Here is a 22,265-nt window from a genome sequence, read left to right as displayed (position 1 = left end):
TTAAACAGAAACAGAAGCTTGACAAGCGAGGGAAGTGGTACAAGCCCCTCCCAGGTCAGGCCAAATCCACTCCTCGCAAGGTAATAAGCACCGACTCTCAAGTCCAGGGATTTTCGATCCAGGTCGGCATGGAGCAGTGTCTCCAATGGGCCATTTTTCCTTTCCTGACCTTCCCTCTACCGGATGTTCCTTCAGTCATTCACCCACTCAGTGGGTCATGCGTCAGTCGGTCATTAAGGACAACTTTATGCTAGCTTTTAAGGCCAGCCAGCCACGTAATGAAACGTGATCCCTGAAGTGAAGAAGCCCTCACTCGGCCTCCTGACGGGGAGGGCATGGATAGGGAGTGGTGGGGTAAGCTCTACCCAACTGGCCTAAGAAAAGGCACAGGAACGCATGGTAGAAGAGAACATCTCCCTTCGCACAGAACTTGCTCGATTCCCTCCGCTGGATGATCCAGGGTCCAAGGTCAGAAAATCCCAAGTCTGGGGTCCCGGCTCTTTCACTCGCCAGCCAGGTAGCTTTAGGCAAGGCACTTTACCTTCTCGGGCATTCGCTTCTCTGTGAGATGGGAGTCACCGTCCTTACCTTCAGGACTTTTGAGAAGATGAAAGCTTAAGTAGGGCCTGTGTTTCCTAGGGGGCCAGCTACATGGCCAACGAACTACACAGCCTCCACGAGAGCTGGGTTCTGCCAGCTCTCCCAGCAGCTCCCTGCCTGAGCCTGCCCTTGTGGTGGTGGTGTTCTGCCTCAGACTGAAGCACGGTCCCCAGACTGGAAACTCAGCTGCCTCATATGTCACCAACAAGAAGATGAGGAAGGTCTATGGAAAGGCACAAAGGAGGGATGAAGAGGTAGGGCACTTGGTGAGATGTGAAGATGGCCCAGACCTAGGTCACCATGGTCCCCTCCATCCCACAAGGCCATGCTCTTCTAGAAAACCTTCCTGCTTATTCCTGCCCCACGGCGATTCGCCTTCTGGAAGTCCTAAGTGCCAAGCGCAGTGGATCATATATGATCGGGCCCGCAAAAACCAAAACCAAAACCAAGCGAAACACTTGTTTAGTGATGTTTCCAACTGTTTCATGTATCCCTGTCACGTTTCCTTGAACCATTCTAACCTTCCTATCTTCACAGAAACTGCAATAACACTATTGTCATCTATAAAGTACCACAGGGTTATTAAATACTATCATTTTAAAATGCATTTTTTCATCTGATCCTCAAAGCAACCTCACGGAACAGGCATTATTAATCCCATTTTACAGATGAGAAGACTGAAGCATTCGCACCAGGTCCCTGTGTAATAACAGGGCTAGGACATGAGCTCGGGACTGCCCAAGCCCAGAGCCTGGTGGTCTCCCTCTCCTGTCTGTGTGGCCCCTCTACTTTCCCAGCTTAGTGAGTATCAAGGACAGTGACTAGGTCACAGATTTATTTTGCAACCTCTGGATAGACTTATGAGTGGCTAGTCGCAGAACAGCAAAAAGACCCTAAACCTGGACCAGTATCATATTTTTCTTCTGTATATACTACAACACTTCACACAATACAACAACCTGGTTTGAATTCTGGTTCTGTAATTATTAGCTATGTGACTTTGGACAAGTTACTTAACCTCCCTGTGCCCAACTTTCATCATGTGTAAAACCGGGCCTCTACTACCAGAGCACAGGCTTGCTGTGAAAATTCAGTAATGTGTGTACTTACTGGCTGGCAGGATTTCAGAAACAGTATCCATTCAATTTGGAACGGTGGAACTTGAATTTAAGAGTTTCACTGGGGGTAGAAGGGGATGTCAATTCCCTAGTCCCAAAATGGTTTGGGGTCACCCTCCATAAAATAGGGCCTCATTCCTCCCACACAACTGCCAACTTGCCATCATCCATTCATCACTAGGCACAGAGAACCCGGACTCCCATCTCCACCTGCCTTTTATTTGAAATGTCAATTTTTAAAGAGTGGAGAGGTTGGAAACCCAATTTAACAAGCATGCTGAAACATTGTTTATTGCCCCCATAAACATGGCTTAGTGAGAATTACGGACTTAATCAGAGTGAACTTATCTCACGGTGAAAAGGAACACTTTAAATTTCAGAAATGGCACCTTCACTGTGAAAATCTCTTAACTTTTCAAACAAACTACAGGGGGTCTTAAACATATGGGCAGTAAAGGGGCAGCCATTACTGTGATTTGTCTTGCCCAAGAACCAAGGAACCCTAAAGGTCCATAACAACTTTAAGATCTAGGAAAAGTGTTTGGAAAATCATATTCGGGAGATACGTCTCTAAAAACACCCAAAGGTTTTCCAAGTAGGAAATAATTTCTGTATAGTGGCTGAGGGGATGCCCCAAGAGGATGGGCCCTGCTGTCATCAGAACGGGCTACTTAATGAAGCAGCAGCACTGAGAAAGCACAGCACGCCTCCTATGCGTAAGAGTAAGCATTTAGCAAGATGTAACATTTTGGTGACCTGCTTTTCAGAAAAGAGGTGTTACATAAATCACGAAGGCGGCTCAATGGTTTGTGTGCATTTTTTTTTTTTAAAGCTAATCCAGAGGATGAGGTGCTGCGAACCCCAACTTCCCAACCTGAAGCTTCATTAGGGCTGTTCTGATCCTTCCAGGAAAGGTTTTCATAAAGACGCCCCCTTTTGCTGAGAATCTATCAGCCTGGCTGCCAGAGGCAGGAAAGGCAACAGATATAAAATTTTATTATTTCAATGCCCCAGTAGCAGCCAGGAGGACTTAATGAAATCGCCAAGATTTACAATCTGAAATAGCTATTGCACAGACAGATATGGTTAAAGGAGCTGCGCCCTCTGACCTTTCAACCCTTTGATCCTCACACAGCAGGTGGCCTGGAGCCCCCTCCTGGGCATCTTCCCTCTCTTCCGACACTGCCGAACCTTGATGTGCAATAAGCCTGACCCTACACAGGTGACTCTCGAGGTGCTTATCACCGGCAGCTGCTGCTAATGGAACGGCCCAAATCACTTGGCCTCCAGATTCTAACTCCGAGATGGGGGAAGAGGAGTCGGCCGCGAGGTGTCCAAATGGTGCCGAAATGATGCTCAATAATTCAGCCCCAAGTCCAGTTGTTCGGCAATGCTTAACGATGTCATTACAAAAAAGCTGTCCTAGAAATGGAACTATGTCTCCTCCGATTTATACTTTGAGTTGGGGAAAAAAAAATCACCTTTTAAAAATAAATCACAAATCTCAGGAAAAAAAAAAAAAATCAACCCCGAAGTCCCAAATGCATCTCTCAGAACTTCCCTAAAACCATGTGCAGCAAATTTATACCAATGAAAATCAAAACAATTTTTGGAAACCTAAAATTGACTGTTTTCAGTTCCATGAAATTTCATTTAAAAAGCCCCATATGCCAAAATGTCCAAATTCTCTTATTTTTAAAAATTGGGATGACTTCCAAACTCATAGCTATCTTTTTCTTCCTTTTTTTTTTTCTTTTAAAGCTAGGGATGGGTAATGTGCATATGTACTTATCAAGCTTCATAATTTAACCCATTCGGTCAGTACAAAATATTTGCAATAAAATGCTGCAGAGGCAGGATATAAATTTATTACCAGTAAATCATTCAAAAGCAATTGATGCCAAGGTTTAACAGATATTACATTTGGTTAAAGACATGTTCAGAACCCTAGGCAGCCCCAGCCTGCAGCTCTTAGTTTTTGTCAGATACCTGGGTTTATGGAGGGAAGGATTTTAGGCAGGACACATAAACCACTCTGTGGGATACTGATAATTTCCAAACACAAAAGCAAACTTTAGTGCCACTGTTGATCAAACTCAGGGAAAGCCCTAAGCCAATGCCTTTATTTTTAACAGACATGGTATGGTGGCCCCACTCTACCTGCAAAGGCCAGAGCTCAGGTCATTAATGTCTGAATCCAAAGGCAAAGAAAACACTCACTCCTCTTGTAGCCTACATGGCATAGCTCTTAAGTACTCAACTTTAAATTCATTTTGAAATCAGCTGAGAATCAAACAATATGTAAAGAGAGGTTTACAGACTCCAATTTTAGTCACACTTTTCTCTATGGGTGTTTAAGTTTAGTACAGAAAGCAGTTTATGGAGAAATCAGTTTAGCAGGGGGAAAAAAAAGGTACGGTTACTACATTGGAGTTTGACCACTTTGTACAAAATTATTACTAAGCTGTCTTCTTCAGAGACGCCCATTGGAAATCCTTTATTAACAATAATCTCTACCATTGAGTGAGGGCAAACGCGTGGGCGTGGAATTTTAGTCACATTCTTTCTATCATCACGTAAAGGCAGGTGCCCCATTTCGCAGATGGTAAGGCGCACGCGCACAGGAGTTCAGGGACTCGCCCACATCCCGTGCAGACACATGGTGGAGCTGGATTCAAACCTCGGCTCACCGCCTGCCTGGAAAGCCCATGGTCCATCCAAGAAGGAAAACAATAACATGCAATAATGTGTGCAGAAAATACCAGATTTCAGCCTGCTTACACATTGCCGTGGCCCATTTAAAGGCCTTCCGAATCAATTATTTTAGGTCATTAAGAGGAAGTTTAATTTGGTTGACAAACACCCCTACTGCGGTGACCTCACCTATCAACAACAAACGTCTGATGGTCACAAACCCGGACCACGAGTCTGCGGAGCACAGTGTTAAACAGAACCACATGTGCCCGGATTCCAAGTGGGATCTGCCTAGGCCAAGGGTACGGCTCTTCAATCATCACGCGGCTGGTCTCTGAGCTCCCACAGGGGCCCCGCCCCTAATCACTTGCAAGGACTTTATGAAAAGAAGTCACCAGTCCCATGTGGCTGTGCTTGGTTAAAAGTGCCTTTGAGTTAATGTCAATTTAGGAAAAGTCACTCACAAAAAAATACAAAAGGAGGCTGGGAAAGGGGAAAGTCAATCTTAGGTAGATGCCTTTGAACTATAGAATATTGATATACGTATAGTTGCTTCCATTTATTTGGCACCATGGGTCTGGTACCAATTCCCTCATTTACTGCTTATTAAAAACTCCTATGAAGCGGAGAATCAACCCATTTAAAAGTGAGGTGTCCGAGGCTCAGAGAGACACCATAACATCCTCTCTGCAAAGTCTATACTCCCCTCATAGGGTACCTCATAGGTGAGGAGAGGTCTCATATGAGACCCCTCATAGGGTGACCATTAGAAATGGCGTAGTTCAAGGGCCATGTATACTGGGAGGCCCTCGTTCGATGGTTGATATCACTAAGTATTTCCAACAGGCATCTCTCTCTCTCTCTCTTTTTAAAGAGTTTATTTATTTATTTGATACATAGAGAGAGCACACAAGCAGGAGGGAGAGGGAGAAGCAGGCTTCCTGCTGAGCAGGGAGCTTGATGTGGGGCTCGATCCCAGGACTCTGGGATCATGACCTGAGCCAAAGGCAGACGCTTAACGGACTGAGCCACCCAGGTGCCCCCCCTTTTTAAAAACAGATTTACTTATTTATTTTAGAGAGAGAGTGAGAGCACGTGAGCAGTGGGCAGGGAGGGACAGAGTGGGGGAGAGAATCCTCAAGCAGACTTCCCGCTGAGTGCAGAGCTCCATCCCAAGATCCTGACACCATGAAACCAAAATCAAGAGTCAGACGTTTAACCGACTGAGCCACCCAGGTGCCCCCTGAATAATCATCTCTCCAGAGGACAACACAGTAATCCTGTGTGGAAAGGAGTCTTAACTATGGGATGCAGCAGAAATACCACAACTGACCTCTTGGTTTAACAAAGGAGCTTGTTTAAAGTCACCTTGACTTAAACTAGACGTTAACTACGGCTAGAATTTGAATCCAGGGCCACCTAGCTCTGGAGCCCAAGAGTCCTTTCCACTCTGCTACACAGCCTCCTGGCGCACTGCTCCTTTTCTTAATCTGACAGGATTTTGATTAGTTCAAGCTTCTCTTAGTAACAGTTTATAAACTAAATTTTCTTTGAAGTCAGTTTTCACATTGCTAAGCGGAACCTACATATAATGACTGGCTAAGTGATGATGGGAAAATTGGCAAACAAGAGCATCAATGATGGTTTCACATTTTCTACTGGGATTCTCCCTCATAAATTACTCAGTTTTGCTAATCTATAACAGAGGCTTATCTCATCTCACAAGAGAACATTTCAGTCACAACAAATTAGACTGAAGACGTACTGACTGCAAGAGATACTTAAATCAGCCAGAAGTACTTGCTCCCTTTGATTACATAAATTACTACCAGAGCTTTAAATTGTTTTATATTAACTAATTCCAACATTAGGGTAAGTGGCATTTAAGAATCACCCTCATTTTAAAGTAGATGCTGTGCGAGGAGGAAAGCGCTTCCAGGGGAAACCCAACCGGTGGAAGGCAGGAGCTCTGTCCGGCCCTAAGCTGAACAGAGCCTCTGAACTGTCACTGAATGCCATGCTTGTGACAGGGACTCTCGTGCGGGTGTTCCGCACGGTAACAAATAGCATGCTAAGGAAATCCCCGCAAAACCAAGCCATTTTTTTCCTTTATATGATAAAGCAAGCACCAGCAAGCGTGCTGAACTTCCCCCCTCACTGCAAAGAATAATGGTCGGTAGAGTGTTTTAAAGAAGCTCTTCGCATCCACTGTATCACTAAAATCTCATAACTCCTTGAGCCAGGTGACATAATCCTCATCTTACTGAGGAGAGAATGAAGTCGTGGCGAGGCTAAGTCACGCAGCCCCAGATACAGGTGCACTCAGACCTCTGCTCTGGAGGCACGTGAGGTGGCCAGACGCGTCTCCCCGAGCCCCTCACCACAATGCCCAGTGCATGGTAGGGGGCCGCCCTGAGAAGGAAAAGCTTGGGCAAAGCTGGGGTAATTCGGCCTGAGCGGCCTGCTCAGATGGTGCTCAGAGCAGAGGCTCTGGGTCCTCACAAACCTCCCGCAGCGAAGGGACTCGATAGAAATGACTCCCTGAGCCTCAGCTTCCCCACTGGCAAATACAGATACGCCCTGCCCGGCAGGGGGATTTGGAGGAACTCTCAAAAAGTATCTGGAACAGCGTCTGGTGCTGAGCAAGGATTCAGAAGCTGTCCCAACCTTCTCGTCTTGCTCCTTCTTATAAAGCAGGGACGGGATTACTGAGCACTAACAAAGAGGTCTTCATGGAATTTCTCAATTCCTGGGAGGATACATATACAAGCCACCACTTACATCTGAATATAATTATGGCTCTGAGTTTTGCATCAATCTCAGCATCAACAAGTGTGAACTACATCTTATTACCGTCTACCTGTGGAGTCCTGAGAAGAAGCAAAATGGCACAATGGTAAACAGGAAACACTCTTCTCCACTCACTGTGAAACGGTGTAAAAATAAATTTATGTGTATAAAAAAAAAAAAAGCGAACAAAGGATTAAAGACTTTCTATGCCCAGGGAAAAATGAAAAGAAAAAACGAGTTAAAATTGTGTCAACTCATTTGACAGAAATTCGGGTTGAGATGGGTAGGAAAAAAGAAAGGTTATTTTTCTTTTCTGTAAATAAGTAAATCCTGTGATTTGTTACACCCGGAGCCCCACTGCAGACACAAATTGCTGCCTTTGGCTCCCACAGACCAGTAACTTGGTCCCTGGATGTGCCGGCCCAGTGCTGAGCCAAGCACCCGGTTCATCTGCAAAGTTAGGCTCCTAGGAGCTCCCACCAAGACTCCCCAGGTAAAGGATGGTGAGAAAGAGAAAGGAATGCTGTGACCTTGGCCTTGTGCCGCCATGTACTTATCACATGCTTTTTGACATTGCAATGCTGGGAAAGGTGGCTAGGGGTCTGTGAGTCTGGTTTCTGGGTCTCACTCCCCCTGTTTTTACTGCCTGAACTATCACTTAGTATACAATCTAAATTTATATCCTCACACTGGGCTGTAGAAAGAATATCTAATTCATAAAAAGTACTTGAAAACACGGAGGAAAAGACAAAACCTAGTAAAAGTGGTGCTTAGCCCCCTGAAGAAAAGTCATCACCACAAACACCTCTGCCACGGCGTGGTAGCAAGGGAGCCATTCGGAAGCTTGGGTTTGGGACGCTAACACATCTGAATTTTATATATATGGTCGTGGTGTGTAATTTACTTAAGAATTACCTTGATCTTTATAAATATCAATTTACTTTATTAACATGGTTAAGCAGTTTCCAAGCATTTTATATGGAAGGACTGTGTTTCTAATGGCCCAGAAGGAGAAGGCCTGACCATGTCCCTCCCCTATTTACACACTCCAATGGCTCTCCATTGCCCTATAAAGTTCAAACTCTTTAACAAGGCTTACAAGGCCCTGGATAGCCTGGCCCTTGCCGGCGTACCTCAGCTCTCCTCTCTCCCTTCGGCTCTGTGTTCCTGTCAGATACTGAACTACTCAAACTTTCTGGAAAATTCCATGGTGTTCATTTTAAGTCTCTGTCGATGCCGTTCCCGGTTTCCCTGGTTTCAGTTCAGGTAGTCAGAATTGAGGTCGGAAGCACAGCCCTCAAGGCTAGATGTGGCGTCTGCTCTTCCAGACCCAGGGCATCCCAGATTTGCTATAATTACTTTCCACTTATCTGCATGTGCCCCAGACAAAACCCCGTGAAGGCAGGGATCATGTGACATTCACCATTTCATACAGAACTCTTCACACGATGCAGGGCCTGGGCATGCAGAAGGCTCTCGAAACATTCCTACAGAAGGGGATACAGAGGGCATGTTTTAACCACAGGCCAGGCCCTAGGATGTGATGGACACGTACAGGACTCCCTTCCTTAATCCTTACCACAATCCTAAAAGACGGATACTAAGGACTACTACAGATGAAGAAAGTAGGATACAGAGAGACAACGTATCATGCCTAAAACTCTTGCAGCAGGGGAGTGGTCCAGCAGGGGACAGACAGTGCCTTCACATTCTACAAAAGTGCTGCTCCCACCCCTGACTCGGTCCCTCTAGCACTGCAAACCAGGACACAACAGGGTGAGCACAAACCAGTCTTGCTGACACTCTCCTTGCCCAGGTGAAGAGGACGATGAGCCTGGTAACCTAAGTGTCTCTGAAACAGAAGTCAAAGCCATCAGCTTAACAATGTGAATGACTTACAAGGCCATCGAGGAAATAAAAATAGCGGCGGTTGTTGATCTCTGTTGAACTCCATGTGCCAGGCACTGTGCGAGGTACCTAATAAGCATCAGCTCACCGGATCCCCCAACAGCCCTCTCAGGGAGATACGGCCACTGCCCTCACTTGATACGTAAGACAATAGAGGTCTTAACCTCTATTCAATCACCGTTCCCAAGATCGCATAAGCAGGCAGGAGGGGAGCTAGCATCCTGAGCCCACATTCCAGCCACTATGTCTAGGTGCCCCTGTGTCTAGGTGGAGCGGCACCTACACGCCACCCCGAGCCGCTGTCTGGAACTGTGCCAGGCCTATCGCCTTTCCTACTTCCTTCCTGAGCATTCTGCCAGCAGAAGTGATACATACATGATATCCTGCATCCATCCCTCATGTCACTCTGAGGCCTGGACACAAAGCATTGTCTGCGAGGCTTGGAAAGGAAAGACTTCATTTGTCAAATAGGAGAAGCACCATCGACCAGATGTGACCTGGCACCTGCTACCAGCCGTGGCACAGAACAGGGGCGGCAGAAACGTCTCCTGAACTGAACCGAGGTTGAGAGAAATGAAAGGGAACAGCCACTGTGTAATCTGGCCACGTTTCGGTACTTCCTAGCTGCCAGCTAACAAGATCATTCTCTCCAAGAAGAAACTAGGTCTATGCCAATAGCCTTGGCTATCCTGCTAACTTACCACTAGCCTCAAATTAATGTTTGCTTAAATGACAGAAAGAATATAAAAAGGCAGAAGGAGGGGTAAGAATCAGGATCAACTATAAGCTTGTCACTTTAGAAGAAAGGCAGTCTCTTTAAGGGGATGAGGTTACCACTTGACACACAGTGAGGGCACCCTGGTAGAGCACGAAGACCAGAATGAGGTCTTTCCCCAAAATAACCTTTTTTCAGATGAGAACACTAGGTTATAATTTATATTTCCTTTTGTGCAACAAATTTGAGTGTCATAAAAATGGTTAAAAAGTCTTCCTATGGTAGCTTTTTCTAAACTTTTATGAACATCTGCCACATTCATTTGAAGTTTAAAAAATTCTGGCACATATGCAAAGGCATAATAAGGTGCCTATAGCTTTCAAGAAAAAATAACAAGACAGTCAAAAATAAGCCTTTTGCTGAATTGCCAGTAAGAAAACTAGTGTGCGAGAGGAGATGGGCCTTCCCGAGCTCCTTCCTTAAAGAGCTTTCCTTTGGCCCCAGGTACGAGCTCCTCCCCGAGCATTACAGCCCATAGTTCCTGGAAGAAATCTTGGGAAAGCATTTCTCTCCCTTAAAGGGCATAACAGAACAAGATAAACCCAATAAAAAGGAATGACTAGAGCACTTGGAGTCTGAGCTGAAATGCACGCGAGGAGAGAGAGAGACTCAGTTCCATGAGTGGGTCGTTCGCAGCTGCCCAACACCCGGGAAACACGACTTTGTCTGGAAAGTGGCTTAGCTGGCCTCAAGAACGGGGCAACGACTACTTCCATTTTCCTTCTAGTGCTGACCACACAGACTGCAGCATGGCAAACCCCTCCCCAATTTCAAACAGGTCTAAGATTTATCTTGCCTGGTACTTCCTGAACCTTCTCACTTAAAACCCTTCAAAGGTTGAGGAGAACAGACTTGCACCCATTCACCTAAACACAAAACTGTCTCAAATTTTAGCTTCAAAATTTAGGTACATTTTGCATTGCATGTTTTACTACCAAAGGCCTTTTCAAAAATTCCTTATAGTCATATAAAAAGGGAAAAAATGATACTCCATCTTTAAGTAAAATTATAGTGCTGGGTTCCCTGGAAACAGTGATGCCTAGTGGAGGCTCTAAGTGTGTTCCAAATTCCAGTTTTCCAAGCGTGCACTCAATTCTTCTTTTCAGAAAGCACCTGTTCGGTGTCCTGCTAGGTGCTGACGACACCACACAAATGAAACACAGTCTTTGTTCTCACAGAACTCCAGCTCCTAGGGATGACAGAGAGGACAGAGAAGCAGACGGCTATCATCCAGAGCAAGAGGCACAGGAAGTGAAAGATGACAACTGGGGGACTTTTGGGAAGAGCAGGCTTAGTGTTTATGGATCACTGAGAGCACTGGCTAGCAAGGGACAGTGAGAGGACACGAGGCGTGACAGCGGTGGAGAAGGGGCAGAACACGGGGAGGGCAGAGAGAGCTGGGCCACAGAGGTACAGTGACCAGGCAGAAGGCATGCCACCAAATGCCGGGACAATGCCCTGGATTTCGTCTCCATCTTCATCCCTCCATAGCTTAGCTGATGTCTGGAACACAGAGGCTGTCATTTTGCTTGTCACATGAATGAGGAAGGCTTCATAAGAATCCAGCAAAGAAAAAGGTCAGCGAAGGCGGTGAGGAAGGAACTGGGTTAAGAGTCGGGTGAGAACTGTGGTGACTATTTCGAGAGAAAGAATGAGGAAGAGGAGCATTCCGCCGTGCTCTGCAGGTCCGGCCCTGGTGCCTTCCCAGGCCCTGGTGCCACTCACAGGGACCCAGAGCACCGGAAGGCCATACGCGTGCGTGTTGTGTGCGGATAATGCACTGTTTGGGGAAGCCTGAGTCTGAGGTATCAGCAGCACACGAGGTGATAGTCAACTGGCACTTGAAACTTTGCATCTGAAGTTCACAGAAAGGGACACCAGTATGAGAATCACAGCCGAGTCCCTGACATTGCCTTGGTGGCTGAAGCAAAAGGCCTCATGTGAGATGACTAGAGGGCATGTGGAGAAGAAAAGCCAGCTAAGACTAGAAACGTGGACAATGCTGAAGGTAAAGGCACATGAAAAGGAGTCTGAAAAAGCCTGTGCTGGAACAGTGTGGAAGGCAGGAGGAGGGGCGGGAGAGAGCTGTGGACTCCGACAGACCAAATGGTCTTTAGATTTGTGTCTCAAACTCTGCAACAACTGGCATGAAAGGTCGATGAGAAAGGATTCACTTTTAATTTTTCGCACAGGAGCGTTGAATACACCCCTAAACTTGACAAACAAAGGTAAAACACAGAAGAAATCTCTTCAATCTGATCTAAATACACCATCCAAGATAGTCCATAAACTGTGTACTGTATGTGCTCAGGGCTGGGTGATGACAAGGAGGAACTGTTAACAGAATGTAGGAGCCACATGGCCGTCCTGTCAAATTAGAAATTTGAGCAGATTTCTGTGGTCTATTTTGATCAAGATTCTCAATGTCAAACAAACAGGTTTTTCGATAACCAACTTGTTTCATTTTCGTAAGCACAATAGCACAGTGTGCAACAGTTAGTGAGAAGCAGGTGGTCCTCGTCGACGTGAAATGAAGGGAACAGAAGAAGAGAAGTAGCACTTCCTTTAAGACATGCAAAGCATCATCACAGACGGACATGGCTCTAGATTTTCCCTCTGAGAGCGCATCTCCTGTGCAAAACAGGCAAGCCCCCCACCTCCCACCCCGTTTTGCTCTAGTACAAATTTAAGCTCTCTCTCGAGGAGGGAAAAGCTTAAGGTTCATGTCTACGAACCAACGGCACTTACAAAAGCACAGAAAAGTCCTTTAAAAGAACTGCTATCTAATTGGTACAGCCATGCAGAAAGCAATCTGGCACCAGATTCATAGCTTTGACCAAGCATTTCTACTTTGGGGGTTCTGTGCTAAGGAAGTAAGTCAAAATGCAGATAAAGTCTTATGCATAAAGATGTTCACTGAAAGACTATTTATAACAGTGAAAAATGATAAACAACCTAAGTGTCCAACAATAATGGGAAAATGGTTAAGTTGTGGTATATCCAAACAGCGGACTGACAGGCCCCAAATTAAAAATTATTATTACTAAGGGTAGATTAAAAACATGTAGAAATCCCCATTCTACAATGTAAAGTGAAATAGACATAAAATTATATATATGTATGTATATATGTATACATACATCAATTATGCACATTCATACAAAATATATATTCAGAGAATATAGACTAGGAGGAAGAAAAGTGAAATGCTAACAGTACTTGAATCTGGAAATAATGGTATTGTGGATAATTTTAACTTTCTTCTTTATACTTCCTTATACCACATCCTCTACAATGAAAATGTAATACTGTTCTACTGCTTTAGAATAAACATCATTTTGAAGAGTAAGCAATTTCCCCTCCCTGGTTCAAACCCTTGAAGAACCCCTTCCTCCTGCCTCTTTGAACCTCACTCCCTCACCCATGGAAATCGACAATCTCCACGCAAAGAGGAAAAACACTGGAAACCAGAGCCCAGTGGAAAGGGGTCTCGGCGGACTGCTCAGCTCTGTGCACCTGGGAGGGGGCCGCGCACGACGTGCTGCTCGGATGTGCTCCCACGTGCAGAGCTGTGAATCCAGAGACCAGGTCTTTCCCACTGCCACAGAGCAAAACAAAGCCGCAAGTAGAGAGATCTGGGGAGGAAAGGCGCCAACTTACCTCCATTAAACTTAAATGGATTCCTATGAGGTAGGGCATGGGAGCACTGTGAAGAGAAACAGAGACACACAGCTGCTTTAATGTCTGTTGCTTCCGACAGAAAATTACAGATGGTTCACTATTTGGAGAAAAACTGTTTTAATAAACGTATGCACAGTTACATTTCCTTTCACAACAAAAATCCTAATGTGACATTTTGTTCCCAAGCCTAGAAACTTCTGAAGAATTTCAAAATGTGGGCAGCAGGAGAAGCAGCATGGGTGGTGGGAAGAGCGCCGACCTTGGCGTTAATCCCTCGGGGGCAGCCCTGTGACTACACAGCCTCAGTTCCCTTGTCTTTAAAATGGGACGCTGGAATCAAATGGGCCCCTTGCGATCAGAATGAGAGACTACACGTCAAGTGATTAGTATAGTTCCTGGCACAAATGGAAACGATTACCGCCACAATCACAACAGAAAAGGCAGTTAACAGGGTTGAATAGAAGGCATAATGTGTTTCAGCGAAGAATGATTTTTTTTTTTTTTTAATTTGCTGTTTCCTTCTGCCATCCGGAGATGTGATCCATTCTGACTGGCCTAAGTATGTGGGGAACTTTGAGCAAGCCTTTCCCCACCAAATGCACACATGCCATCCAATGGCACAACAATTCACAAAGCCCCTTTCAACTGCTTCATTCACGGGGAGGGCAATGGTTCCTCCCTAAGTGAGTGACTGGGCAGGAGTAGAGAACCCAACTCCAAAGCTCTTTAAAACCTGGGCATCATGGACTGATTTCCTTTGGTTTCAGGAGTGTGTGTGTGTGTGTGTGTGTGCTCACACACATTATCATTTATGATGCTACTTACCAATAAAGGGGCTAAGCATTATATGAGGAACTTTGAATTCATCTTTCCTAATCCACACAACAATGGCATAAGTCAGGTGTTATCCCCATTTTACAGAGGACCAGAATAGTCCCAGAGAGCTTAAATCCCTTCTCTAATGCCACAAAACAAAGGGAGCAGCAAACCGGAGAGGACTCTGAAGTCTCTTCTTTTGGGCCACGCTGACTTCATAACACTGAACTTACAGTCCCTGGGTCCACCTCCCACGACTACATTTCTTAGGGACGGTAAGGGAGGGAGGTCAAGAAGTAAGAGGACGAGACCGAGTGGGCATCTTTTCCCCAGGTCTCTCCAGTAGTACGTAACACATCCTATGAAAGGTGCAAGAGCATCTTGTGAGCCTCCGGCAAAGACACCAGGCTCTGATCAAGGTGACCAGGCGCCTTTCCTCTGGGGCGGCCAGGAGACAACATGTGGATCTACGAGGATGGCTTTCCTTGGGAACAGAGTGGGGAAAACCAGAGGGGTAAGAAGTAAGAACACAGAGGTGTGTTTTCACTTGAATATTAAGGAGTTTAGGCGTCATCCTGAAAGCAATGGATAGGGAATGAAGGTTTTTAAACATCAGATGTGCATTTTAAAATTGCTCAAACATTTAAAAATAAGAGAGGGCACAATTCCCTCATCACCATTCAACAAATAACATTCTTCAAGCAAAAAATCCTTCCCCAGAATATAAAATGTCCTCCTTACTACAGATCTCAGCAGTAATATATCTTGGGAGCCTGTAAAACAGACTTGAATATTAGCAGCACAGTTTGGGAACTATTCTTCTAGAAGACTTTTGTATTTGATAATAGCCAAAGAAAGAATTATACACACAACTGCAGTGAAAGTGAAGTTGTCTTTTCTTTGCTTTCTTCTTCTTCCTCTCTCCTTTTAAAAAAAGGTATCCGCTGTGCACATTCAGCTTCTCTTCGCTTCTAGGGGCAAGGAAATGCCCTATGATATTTTTTTTGCTTAAACTGTAAACCATTAGTTTAGCCGCCAGCTACACAAATGCTCAAACTTCCCAGTGTGCCGGGCTCTGCTGTCCAAGGTTTTTCCAGTGTACACTGAAATGAATGTGTTTCTAATTAAGTTGCTTCAGGAACACGACAGCTTCAATGTCAAAAATACAAAGTCTGAACCCTGGCAGGAAGTCTTAAGACTGCAAATGTCTCATCTAGTGGAACCTTGCCTAATGTAATGAAAGGAAGCAGGAAGAGTGCAGAATTCCAGAAAAATGGTCACTTATTAATTTGTCCAGAAGCACAGCCTAACACATAGAAGGGAGAAAAGCTCTAATCCATAATATTTAACCAAATCTCATCAATTTTTCCAGCTTCTACGTTTAATCATGCAACTGACAAAGGACGCTGAGTTTTAACTAGAATTTTAGAACTGAAATTCCAGCAAATGAGTTAATGTACAGAAAAAGACCATTCAAACAACTCCGAGAAGAAGGTGAAAATAAATCCTGCAAAAGTCTCTGTAACTGAAGCCTCTTACCTGAAAAAGAAATGTTTTCTAGAATTTTAAATATGTAGGTTTTAATGCCATGCCCTTTTGTCCTGCAATAAAAATCAATGATACTCTGAAAGAGAAGAAAAGGATCTTGCAGAAGTGACTACAGATGCAAAACGGGACAAAGTGAGACCCACGCATCAGGTATCATTAGGAAGGCTTTTTTTTTTTTTCAGCCCAATAATTTCCCAAAGAGTAATTATGGCCTATCATAGAAGTGCAATTTCTTAGCCAAGCATTGTTAGGGCTGCACCAGCTCTGTATTTAGAAAATATTGAAAGCACATTTACTCTGAAATCACAGCAGCTCCATGTTTTATATAAATGCAAATTTAGACAAATACCTTTTACACTGTCATCATCTGCTGATAAAGCCTCAAATACTTCCCTGAACTGACTCGCATTTTTGCTCTGCAAAGATACTAATTACGAATTCCAAGCGGGGAGAGGAAAATGGGGGGGGGGGAGGAAACCCAGAGTCTCCTTAACATCTCAATGTAGCAAATATGTAACTGGGAAATTCTGGGTGTGTTCTGCAAATTTCCATTCTCAGTAACCCTCAACCGTTACTGCAGCTACTGACTCCGTTTTCTTTGGAAACCTCTTTTCTTCGGCTTTTTATTGTAAAGAGAAGTTTGGGGGTGGGGGATCACATCACCTTAACGCTACTTTGACTCACATTTTTCTTACCCGATAGTGGCCCACATTAACAAACATATTTATATCTTTGAAATCACTCTTTGTGATTAAAGACCGTGTAATAGTCCACCACATACAGATGTTTCATTTTAAAAAAATCTTTTGTTATTTTTTGGCAAAATGCTTTCTGAAAGGGTAGGATGGGCCGCACTGGAAATCTTCCAGGACGGTGGCAAGGGCTGGAGATAACCCATGAAGTCCTTGTTACAGGAGCAGCACGCGGTAGGCTCAGTAACTTCTCACGTCCATGTGGGTTCTCTCTGAGGCCCTGACATGGCTGGTCCCACTGGAGCCCTTCTCTTTGCACCCCAAGAATGATTTTCTCATTCCTGCCCTAGTTCTGAGGGATACCTGGCCAAGCCCTGGTGAAGACAGTCGAGGCTCCATGATGAGGGCAAGGAGCTGGAGAGGCATTCTTTGGCTCGTGGGCTGCTGACACCAAGCACGTTCTTGTCACCACCCTTCTACTCACTGAGCTTGGTAGGTTGCTTAACACTTTCTTCAGAAGGCAACCTTTTCTCTTAGTTCTACACACCACCAAGAATGCAAAGACCACAGTAAACTATAATTTGTTACTTTCTCACCACTTAGAATGACAAAATTTAAAAACCACCTATCACTCTTGAGCATCCCTTCAAAGGAAAATACAGCAAAATACATTTGTTTAGCTGTTCCTCAAACACTCCTTCAACATTCGGAGTTCGATCACTCTGCATCATTCTGTGATTCAGTCACCAGTGAGTGTTTTCCCAAGGGTATCTCAATTAACAAGACATAATCCAACTGCATCCAGAAGCTACCGTCCCTTATTGGGTCCTCCAAAGAACGTGCTTGTTGCTTCTCAAGAACACAGCAATGCAAATATCTGTTTAACTGCTAGCAAATGAACACCATGCTTCTCGGCTCTGGGTGACTTTCAGCATTCATGGTGACTTTACATTTCAGTGCCGATTCCAATTTTGGAGACATTTTAAATGTCGATTAGACACAACATATGCGGAACCAATAGTGCACATAATTAAAGCGGTGACCACATTAACAGCTATGACCATGTTCATACGCAGGCAGGCCATGACAACTGTGTCACACTGCCCTGTGGCCGACAGCAACTGTGGGATGTCACTGTGCAGCTCTGAATATAGCTCTTTTAGGCCTTTGTTCTCGGGGAATTATTGTACTATCTGACTTCATCAGTTACATTCTAGAAGAGTAGAAACTAGTCTTTCTTCTTTCTTCCCTGAGAAGGAAAGATGGTCTGCTGCTGGTGAAAAGGCAGTGACAATATAATGAAATATATATAATATAATATAATACCTGAAAGGTATGTTTAACTTGAAATCTATTAAGGTGAAAGGGAACATTATAATAATTATCGAGCTATTGTAACCCAGCTGCTTTTATGCATTATTTACACAGAACTCTCAAGACGACTCTCCAAGGCAGTGCTGTTATCCGCATTTTCAGATTGCAAAACAGGCTCAGAAAGGTGAAGTAACTCGCCCAAGACCACACAGCTAGTAAGCAGGGAAGCTATAACTCAAACCCACGGCTGTCGGACGGCTATGCCCAAGCTGACCGAGTACATGCTCGGTACTTAAGCCAAAAGACGTGCCGGTATCCTAAGGGGGCTACTCACCCAATCCTACGAACTCAAGCCTGCGACGTAGAGAACTTTCTTACAGGTAAGTTCTATGCACAGGCTCATTCCCGCATGAATGTGGCTCCTACAGACTTATTAATGGTCTTGCAGCCCCGTTCATTATTACTGCACGTTCACAATTTGTTTAATTCCTTTCCCCAGACAACTAGAGCCCTCTTAATTATGTTCCCCTGAGGTGAGTGGCTACTAATTGGAAAAGAGTTAGGTGAAATAAAGGAACACTGGCTACTCAAATCATAAAACACAGCTTCCCAGGACAGAGGAGGAGGGGCAGGGTAGGACTTGTGGAGAGGTGGGAGCCTCTCCCCCCCACCCCGGCGCCCCCCGGGCCAGGTAAGCAACACCTCTTTGACCCCAGCACGGAATTAGCTAAGAGCTGCCCGGGGACTTGGAAGGTCCACTGTGTTGCCTTTCTTTTCCCTATAAAAGTGCACGGTCAGCACTACAGTTCCCATGCCGCAGGGCCCGGTCCACCTCTCAGAGGCACACACCTCCTTAGTCACAGGTCCTGACTGGCACAGGGGAGCCCATAAGTCTTTCCTCAGTTCACTACTTTTAAGGGAAAGAAAACTCTGAAAGAAGTCCTCTTCATTTCAGCTTTTCTTTTTTGGAAAAGAAACAAAAGTATAAACACAGCTTGTCCTACACTTTTAGATTCTGCTCTGAAATAGGAGGTTTGGCCTGGGTAGAGAGGTTTCGGGACAAGAGGTGGGAGAAGGAGCACCAACGAAGACTTCACAGCACATCTTGTCAGAGACCTCTCATCAACCCAGTTCTGGTCTCAGCGAGAGTGACCCGACAGGTGGCCCGCCAAGGGCCAGCACCGGGCTAGGAACTCAACAGACATTTTCTCAGCAGACTCTCGTGACAACAGTGTAAGGCAGGTGCTACGGCAACCGGCACTGTCCAGATGAAGAAATGAAGGTCATGCAGGTCACACAACTCGTCAATGGCAGAACAGATTAAAAGCCAAGTCCGTTCTGCTGAGACAAAACGAGCAGACAGTTTCCCGAAGCCCAGCCTTTGCGTGGCCTATGGAAGGAGAGGGGGAAGGAGATGAGGTCATCCCCAGTCTGCTTTCTGAGGGCCGGCCCGCAGTCGTGCCAAGTCAAAGGCCCCGTCTCATCACGTCCGAGCAACCAGCTCCCTGACTCCCCTCACCCACAAGAATCCTCCTGTTTCAAGTTTGCCTCTGAGCCCCTCCTCAGATGGTGTCCCTGGGCCCCAAGCCCTCCTGCTTCAAGGCCTACTGAACCTCTGCTGCCCATCGGGACAGAGCACCGCTCCTCACAGGACCCCAGAGGTTGTGAACACCTCCCTGGGTAGAGGCCTTTGTGTGGGCTGCCCGTTTGGCATGAAGCACATGTTAATTTGCATGGTTCTTCTAGGTGATCAGTCACAGGAGAAATGAAGGGGTTCCTGTTCGCAGCGCCTACCACGTGCGGAGCCCAGAAGAACAGCGACAGCGCAACACGCTCCCCAAGTGCGTGCCGGAGACTTGAGCCACCTTATCTCACCTAATCCCCAAATAATCCCATTTATACCACCCATTTTACAGATTAAAAAAAAGGATTCCCAGAAGCCTGCCCATGGTCACAGCTAATGGTGACGCCAGCTCAAATCCTTCGACTTCAAAGTCTCTTATGCTACTCTTGCTTATGAGTAAGAGTAACTCACGCTGACTTAAGTGAAAAAAAGTTATTTGACAATCGTAACTGAAAAAGAAAACAGCCAAGTAGGTACTTCATAGAACAAAACTGTCTACTTTACTAGCTTAAATGAACTGACTTTTTTTGTTCTAAATGAGATTTAAAGCAATTTAATAGAGCCACAAGAGCAAGAAAAGAAGTAGGGGCAAAGGGGAGACACGCAAGCCGGGGTGAAAGCGATGCTGCAGTTGTGGGCTGTGAGGTGTTCGGCACACCTGCTGCGAGGGCCACAAACTTGGCTGTGAGCACTGTAGCTGCCGACACCCAAAGAGGGGAATGGGACTGTAACAGGGCTTCGTGGTGTCCAGAGAGAAAAATCAACTAGCTGTTCAGGAGCTTAAATCTGAAGAAGGCAACTGGGGAGGGGAGAGAGAAAACGAACGTCTTACACTACATTTAGTATGCACTCAGTGTCTTCCCTCTGCTCGTCGGGCAACCCACAGCTACTACTGTGTGTCGGGCATCGCGTCGGGCTGGGGATGGAGGACAGAGAAAACACTTCGGGTCCCTGACTATCCGGCGCTCACGGCGAACAGCAGACATGAGATGAGCGTATTAGCGTATGTGTGTGAATGGAGGTAAAGGAAACATACAAGGTGCTGTGGGGTAGACCCGAAGTGACCTCATTTCATCATGATGGCAGTCTTGAAAGGCTGATCTCCATAATTTACAGAGGCATCTATGGCTCAAACAGGTTAAGTGACTCGACAAAGGTCACAGCTGGTGAGAGGCAGAAAATATGGCTTGAAAAGCAGAAGGGGTACAAATGCCATGAGTTAATCACAGTTTTCTTAGGGGAAAAGGTATTTAATTTCCACCCATCTCTCCCTGATTTATGAGCAACAGCCTGGGATGAGGACCCATGAGAGGACAGGAGCAATGCTGGATTGGGAGAGGAGGCCCAAACTGCCCAGCTTCCACGCGTGCTGTCGGGAGCCAGCATACAGGGCTTGCGCCCTGTGGGGCAGTGCGGTGTGCATGGGGTCAGGCACTGGAGATGGTTTCCTAACACACGTCTATCCCTGCAGCTGAAGCATGGCGGGGAGGGGAGGCAGGGGAGCAGTGCTCTCCTCAGTGTGTGCCCTGTGCCTTCCTGGGGTAACCTTGGGGCTTGGGGGAGACGCCTTCCAGAGCTCCAAGCCCCCAAAGTCAACCTAAATGAACACATGAGTTACAAAGATAAGGCCTGGATGAAAACCTGGAAAGGTCAACATCAAAGCCTAAAGTGGTCCGCCCTTTTGTGCCTTCTCAGTCTACCGGAAGGAGACATACTTGGAAAACATCAGGAAGGGCTCCATGGCTAAGACCCACTGTAGCAGGAGAAGTTAATCACAGAGAAAAGGTCAGGAGACAGGGCTTTCTATTGCCCCAGAGAGTTCAATGAGAACCATAACAGCCAGAGCCAGCTGCAAAGGGACGTCTCAAGTCGGGAGCCACCAGCTGCCCAGGAGACTCTCATAGAAATGCAGGAATGAATGAGGGAAGAAAGAAATGAGAGAGGGAAAAAGAAGTTTATGGATAAATCAAAAGAAAGTAACCCCCCCAAAGTGTAAAAGTTTAAAAAGAGGAAAAGAGTTCTTTTTGTTTTTTAAGGACTGAGACACGTCACATGCCAAGATGTACAGCATCAAATCCCTTCTCAGCCTAGCCTCTCAGTCCTTCAAATGTTTAAGGGTAAGAACAAATCCCCTGTGCTGAGAGATCACGCTGAGCCTTGCACTGCGCTGCTGGCTTCATGCACTCTGCCTCGGGCCCACACCGAGAGAGGCAGGGACGCTTATCCCAAAAGTCCTGCCATGAGATAGGGCCCTGCCCCTGCTGAGGCATGATGGCATCACACGGTCTGTGGCTCCTGCTCTGTTAGTGAGCAGAACATGTCTAGAATGTTTGCTGGAGAGACCACCACGCGGTGCCATAGAAATTCCATAGTTTTCTAAGTCCTGGGTCCAAGATAGGCTCCAGGTCAGGGAGGAGTGAGGAATCACACACTGAATGTGTCTCAAGAACTGGAAAGCAAGGCTTGGTTGTATCAGCAGAGGTCAGGGCCAGCCGTGTTCCATGCAGGAGTCAGAGACTGGGGCAGGGGAGGCAAGCGGTGTGGCCCCTTGTCACATCCGGCAGCAGGACTGGGCCTGACAAGGTGGACCAGCAGGCCAGGTTCTGACGCTCAGATGTAGAGGAGGTGGCGGGCCCACAGTGAGGGTAAGCTGTCACCAGGAGAGCTCCGCACAGAGCGGCTTGCGACAACCACCAGCCCCAAGC

General features: G+C 46.0%; 1 protein-coding gene across 5 annotated transcripts in view; it reads right to left on the bottom strand.

Moving 5' to 3' along the window:
* Window positions 1-22,265, bottom strand: part of DENND1A (DENN domain containing 1A) — a 493,090-nt gene that overhangs the window by 191,557 nt on the left and 279,268 nt on the right. For all 5 annotated transcript variants that reach the window (XM_046022048.1, XM_046022043.1, XM_046022046.1 and 2 more), the window contains one exon: window positions 13,546-13,591. In XM_046022048.1, coding sequence (XP_045878004.1) covers window positions 13,546-13,591 — 46 coding nt within the window. The remainder of the gene's footprint in view (window positions 1-13,545; window positions 13,592-22,265) is intronic.

Source organism: Meles meles, chromosome 11 (genome assembly GCF_922984935.1).
Source record: "Meles meles chromosome 11, mMelMel3.1 paternal haplotype, whole genome shotgun sequence".
NCBI classification, from domain to species: domain Eukaryota; kingdom Metazoa; phylum Chordata; class Mammalia; order Carnivora; family Mustelidae; genus Meles; species Meles meles.
The sequence above is the reverse complement of the archived record's forward strand: the minus strand, read 5'-3'. Positions and strand labels throughout refer to the sequence as shown.